The 6,084-nt window shown below is 44.3% G+C and overlaps 1 protein-coding gene across 3 annotated transcripts in view; it reads left to right on the top strand.

Annotated features, from left to right (window-relative positions):
* Positions 1 to 6,084, top strand: part of LOC109463528 (tyrosine-protein kinase CSK-like) — a 17,575-nt gene that overhangs the window by 6,866 nt on the left and 4,625 nt on the right. For all 3 annotated transcript variants that reach the window (XM_019760368.1, XM_019760367.1, XM_019760369.1), the window contains 9 exons: positions 341 to 473; positions 1,598 to 1,684; positions 2,157 to 2,259; positions 2,947 to 3,012; positions 3,410 to 3,445; positions 3,954 to 4,020; positions 4,207 to 4,291; positions 4,810 to 4,883; positions 5,388 to 5,586. In XM_019760368.1, the coding sequence (XP_019615927.1) occupies positions 341 to 473; positions 1,598 to 1,684; positions 2,157 to 2,259; positions 2,947 to 3,012; positions 3,410 to 3,445; positions 3,954 to 4,020; positions 4,207 to 4,291; positions 4,810 to 4,883; positions 5,388 to 5,586 (850 nt within the window). The remainder of the gene's footprint in view (positions 1 to 340; positions 474 to 1,597; positions 1,685 to 2,156; positions 2,260 to 2,946; positions 3,013 to 3,409; positions 3,446 to 3,953; positions 4,021 to 4,206; positions 4,292 to 4,809; positions 4,884 to 5,387; positions 5,587 to 6,084) is intronic.

Genomic DNA, 6,084 nt, shown 5'->3' with positions numbered 1-6,084 from the left:
CCCCCCCCCTCTGCATGATGGAATGTTCCTGGTGAGAGAGAGTGAGGGGTTGGGTCTAGTATGATTTGTTGATGGTGTTTAATTGACTATTTTGTCCTTTATCCTATAGCTGGTGTCCATGGGAATGTTCCATGTGAAAGAGTTAGGGTTAGGGGTTAAGTTTAGGTATAATTTGTTGATGGTGTACTATAGATTATTCTGTCCTTTCTCCCGTAGCTGGTTCCATGGTAAGATCACCAGAGAGCAGGCAGAGTCTTTACTGAACCCCCCACACGATGGAATGTTCCATGTTAGGGAGGGTTAGGGTTAACTTAACGGTTTTCTGTCCTTTCTCCCGTAGCTGGTTCCATGGTAAGATCACCAGAGAGCAGGCCGAGTCTTTACTGAACCCCCCACATGATGGAATGTTCCTGGTGAGAGAAAGTACAAACTACCCCGGCGACTACACACTGTGTGTCAGCTTCAGCAGTAAGGTCAGTGTTATTTTTTTTTATTACCTCCGGGGAAGGAGATATCCTTCCGCGAGGAGGTTTTACTATGGTTCGAAACATTTCTGTCAGCAGCTGTTTCTCGCGATCGGCTGGACAGATTTGTCTGTGGTTCGGTATACGTATTGCTATCGGGCTGCAGATGATGCAGAACGTTTTTGTTTAATTGCATATGTGTTTATGGGTGTCGAAATAAAAGGTTTTTAAGTGCTCCGGACACCCCCGCCATGCTGAAAATGGTAATTACCATGTTGTTAAGGAATGGGGCGGTTGCAGTTTTGGGTCTTAGCATTCAAAAGGGGTCAAACAGAGGGGTGTCTGGTTCCGATAAAAATTTTGGGTGACAGCGCAGCAATGACGGCGCGGGATGACGGCGGGGGTAATGGCGCGGGTGACGGTGCAGGCTGTCAGACTGTGAGACACGTTAATCAACAGTCCATACCGAACCAACCGTCAGTAGCCATCAAACACATACAAACATATTACGCACATAACTTTCATACTACACACAAACAAATAACCTAAACCAATAGAACACAAAAAAAAACGGAGGTTTGAAATCTACGATTTCCCTTGTTTTTATTTTATGGATATTTACCACATTTGTGGAAGGATTGACATAACAGGTGACTATCACCTCTTCAAGATGTCAAACCTGAGACCAGACTAAGGTTTGAACCACTCACACCGGGAAGGTCCCCTACTCTTTTCGATAAGTGTGGCGGGTTTTTTAACGTGCGTGAAGTGTCACTCTCCCAAACACGGGACCTCCTATTCAAGGGACGTCCCTATAGCTAGCCGTAGCTAGGTACTTATTTACACCTGAGTAAAGCGAGGAAATTCGCGTGAGTAAATGCCTTTCCCAAGGGCACAAGATCATTGACACCAGGCAGGATTCAAACTCGAGTGATTTTGCACATATTTCTCAAATTGCATGTAAAATATTTGCCAACATGCAATTTTGTACATGCCATGGGTTTACATGTAGATCCGCACTTTTAAGTGGTCATTTGTAGAAAGTATTTATAAGAACTGCAGAACAAAATTTGACATTCTGCAGTATATAAAGTTAAGAGAACTCTGAAAAAAAATTATTTCTCCCCCTGAAGGTGGAGCACTACAGGGTGATCTTCAAGAACAACAGGCTCACCATCGACGAGGAAATAGACTTTGAGAACCTGACAAAACTGGTCGAGGTTTGTTAACTTTTGTTTCCTTTCCGTGATGTATACTTTGCGAAATGTAATGTACAATAGTCAATAAGAAACAGGAAGGTATTGATAGTGTATCCCATCTAGCAGTAGTTTATCCTCAGTGTTTACAAGGTTACAAGTAACATGTGCGTATGCAGGTAAGTGTTTTGTGCAGGTATTTCAGATGTCTACCTGCACCAGTCTATGTACATGTATGGGGGATATATATTATAAGTCCACAGGGAATTTTTTACTACAATATGTAGTGATGGCTAATGCCAAGAGTAGATGTAATCATTATGGTTTCTTATCATTTTCTACTTTTTTTCATACATAATGAGGGTCAAACAAACAAACAAACAAAAAGGAGCACCATCTCTGTGGTAACGCATTCTGGAAAAGCACAGTGCATGTTGGACTTGTGTTTTAACTTCTGCTCTAAAGTTGATGCCAAATTTATTCCCTGTTGATGCAGCATTATGAGAAGGATGCTGACGGCCTGTGCACCACACTAAAGAAGCCCGTGCCTAAGAAGGGAGGACAGGGCTTCTCAGTCGACTCACAGGCTTTTAAGGACGGTGAGTTTTCTGTGATTTCATCCCCACACCTGGGTCTCTGTAGTCAGGCAGTAGATACAGCCTGCAGATGATGTATAATCATAATGAAAGCTCATCTGTGTTGGTAGTTACAAGAGTTAAAACTTGAGATCCAACATAAAGAAGTTGGATCCATGCTAACCCTGGTCCCCCCCCCCCTGGCAGGTATCAACAAGTTTACAAAGAAGCTGAATACTCGAACCATCCAGTACAATCTGTGCTAAACTGTTCATTGTCCAGTAATGAGGGCTAGCCCTTTATGATAGCCTCTGGCTAAATGGGCAGTCCTGGCTGTATATCTGTTTAAAGTTAAAACTTTTGATCCAGCACAAAGAAGTTCTCTGACTTAGAGCTTTCGACCAGTCACTCTGGTCTTCCTCAGTAGACTGACCCAGTGAGGCTTGTCACGTGGCTTCTTTGAAGTGTGACGTCAACACTGGGTCAAAGGTATCTGGTAGAGAATGTCGGCCCCCGTCGCGGTGAAAGAACTTCTTTGTGTTGGTTTTACAGTTTTATTAACTTTAAGCATGATGTATAATTAATAGTATGGTTCAAGTCAAGCTGTAGGGTGGTTAGGTTTGAGTTTGAGAGTGGAGTAATGATAAAACTAATAATTTGAGTCTTTAGTCAATTATCATAAATGCTAATTTGTTCCTGTTCTCATTTCAGCTGGGTGGGCCATCAACAGGCATGAAGTGGAGCTAGGCAAGTCTCTGGGGAAGGGAGAGTTCGGAGGTAGGAATCTTTCATACTTACTCTTACTCACAGCTTCTGTGTTACTGATTCACTGATAGCTCTAAGCTCTGGGGAAGGGGGAGTTCGGAGGTAAGATTCTGTCTTAATTACCTACTCTTACTCTACTGTCAGTGTTACTGATTCACTCATAGCTTAGCTCTGGGGAAGGGAGAGTTCGGAGGTAGGAATCTTTCGTACTTACTCTTACTCACAGCTTCTGTGTTACTGATTCACTCACTTACTCATAGCTTAGCTCTGGGGAGTTAAGTTTAAGTTAACTACTCTTACTCACCTACTTTTTCTCATAACTTCTGTCTTAGCTTGGGGAATGGGGAATTCCCAGACTGTTGCTATCGTGTTATTTCTGACCAGTAGTGTACAATAATGTTGTTTTCAGATGTAATCCAGGGTGTGTACCGGGGCAGACTTGTTGGTGTAGTGATGCTGATGTTGTTGCTATGATGATGATGATGATGATGATGATGATGATGAGGATGAGGATGTTGTTGCTATGTTACAGATGTAATCCAGGGTGTGTACCGGGGCAGACTTGTTGGTGTAGTGATGATGATGATGATGCTGATGTTGTTGCTATGATGATGATGATGATGATGATGATGATGATGATGTTGCTATGTTACAGATGTAATCCAGGGTGTGTACCGGGGCAGACTTGTTGCTGTAGTGATGAGGATGAGGATGCTGATGTTGTTGCTATGATGATGATGATGATGATGATGATGATGATGAGGAGGATGATGTTGCTATGTTACAGATGTAATCCAGGGTGTGTACCGGGGCAGACTTGTTGGTGTAGTGATGATGATGATGATGATGCTGATGTTGTTGCTATGATGATGATGATGATGATGATGATGAGGATGCTGATGATGTTGCTATGTTACAGATGTAATCCAGGTGTGTACGGGGCAGACTTGTTGCCATCAAGTCGCTGAAGGACACCAGTAAAGCTGCACAGCAGTTCCTGGCCGAGGCCTCCGTCATGACGTGAGTTTTTATCACTAAATCATGATTGGTAGAGGTGAATAAACCATGTGAGTTAGTCATGTCTCGGATTTGTTCTCTGTGCTCAGGGCTTGTTCCCAAAATTTAAAGTTCTGCCTTTATGAAGGTTAGTGACGCATCCTTAGATTATTGTTGTTGATGACAAGTTTGTTGTTTCCCCCGTGGCAGGGCGGTTTCCCATCCCAACCTGGTGCAGCTGATCGGCGTGTGTTTCGGGGACCCAATTTTCATCATCACAGAGTTCATGGCAAAGGTAGGGTCTCACCTTGGAGTTCATGGCAAAGGTAGGTCTCACCACGGAGTTCATGGCAAAGGTAGGGTCTCACCACGGAGTTCATGGCAAAGGTAGGGTCTCACCACAGAGTTCATGGCAAAGGTAGGGTCTCACCACGGGGTTCATGGCAAAGGTAGGGTCTCACCACGGAGTTCATGGCAAAGGTAGGGTCTCACCACGGAGTTCATGGCAAAGGTAGGGTCTCACCTTGGAGTTCATGGCAAAGGTAGGTCTCACCACGGAGTTCATGGCAAAGGTAGGGTCTCACCACGGAGTTCATGGCAAAGGTAGGGTCTCACCACAGAGCTCATGGCAAAGGTAGGGTCTCACCACGGAGCTCATGGCAAAGGTACTCTGCAAGTCTTTAATTCATAAAGGACAGTTTCAGTTTTTGTTGACCTTATAGTCATTATATAATTCCTGAATGCCAGTAGGTTTTATAACAGCCAGTATGATGACCGACCTTGACCTGCCCTTGACCTGTTTGTTGTTCCCAGGGATCACTAGTGGACTATCTTCGCTCCAGAGGCAGATCCGTCATCACAGCATCAGACAACCTGCAGTTCTCATGGTACGTCTGTTTCCACACTTCTGTAGAAATATCTTTGTTGTGTTTTCAAGTTCTATAATTGATTGAATAGGGCTGTCAGTGTAATGTTAAAGAAGTGTAGGAAAGTATGAGAGGGAAAAAAATTGTTTCTTGCCATGTTGTGAGTGTTTTGCTATCTATAAATTGTCGTCCATGATGTCTTGACGGGAATGGTACACCACAGTGACATTCTGATATAGGAATTTTCTTTTACACAACTAGTATTGTCTCACCTTGCTGACATTTCAGTGTCTATGAGACACCTTCCTCAGAGCTTTTGACTGGAGTTCTGCTTCTCGCCGCTACATGTAGCTGATGTAGGTGGCGCTTTTGCTGCAAGAAGCAGAACTCCAGTCAGAAGCTCTGAAAAAGGTGTCTGACAGACGCCAAAACATCAGCAAGGTGAGACAATACTGATTGTGTATAAGAAAATCCCTATGCTTTACTAGTCTATACTTTACCAACCTGCTGAAACTATGTTCACAGTAACATCTGTAACGGCATGGCATACCTAGAGTCCAAGAACCTGGTTCACCGCGACCTTGCCGCCAGAAACGTCCTTCTGTCGGAGGAAGGGACCGCGAAGGTGTCGGATTTCGGGCTGGCCAGGGAGATGAACTTCGATAAGTTAGAGGGAGGCAAAGTTCCAGTCAAGTGGACGGCGCCGGAGGCACTTAGACATGGGGTAAGGCACTTAGACATGGGGTAAGGCACTTAGACATGGGGTAAGGCACTTAGACATGGGGTAAGGCACTTAGACATGGGGTAAGGCACTTAGACATGGGGTAAGGCACTTAGACATGGGGTAAGGCAATTAGACATGGGGTAAGGCACTTAGACATGGGGTAAGGCACTTAGACATGGGGTAAGGCACTTAGATATGGGGTAAGGCACTTAGACATGGGGTAAGGCACTTAGACATGGGGTAAGGCACTTAGACATGGGGTAAGGCACTTAGACATGGGGTAAGGCACTTAGACATGGGATAAGGCACTTAGACATGAGGTAAGGCACTTAGACATGGGGTAAGGCACTTAGACATGAGGTAAGGCACTTAGACATGAGGTAAGGCACTTAGACATGGGGTAAGGCACTTAGACATGGGGTAAGGCACTTAGAACATCATGACGGTAAATTTGAAGTCATCTGTGAAAGTTTTGACATGTCCATACCTGTCCTGCAG

The sequence above is a fragment of the Branchiostoma belcheri genome, unplaced genomic scaffold, assembly GCF_001625305.1.
Source record: "Branchiostoma belcheri isolate BF01 breed outbred unplaced genomic scaffold, Haploidv18h27 scaffold127, whole genome shotgun sequence".
Lineage (NCBI taxonomy): Eukaryota > Metazoa > Chordata > Leptocardii > Amphioxiformes > Branchiostomatidae > Branchiostoma > Branchiostoma belcheri.
This window is presented reverse-complemented; position numbering and strand designations above follow the sequence as displayed.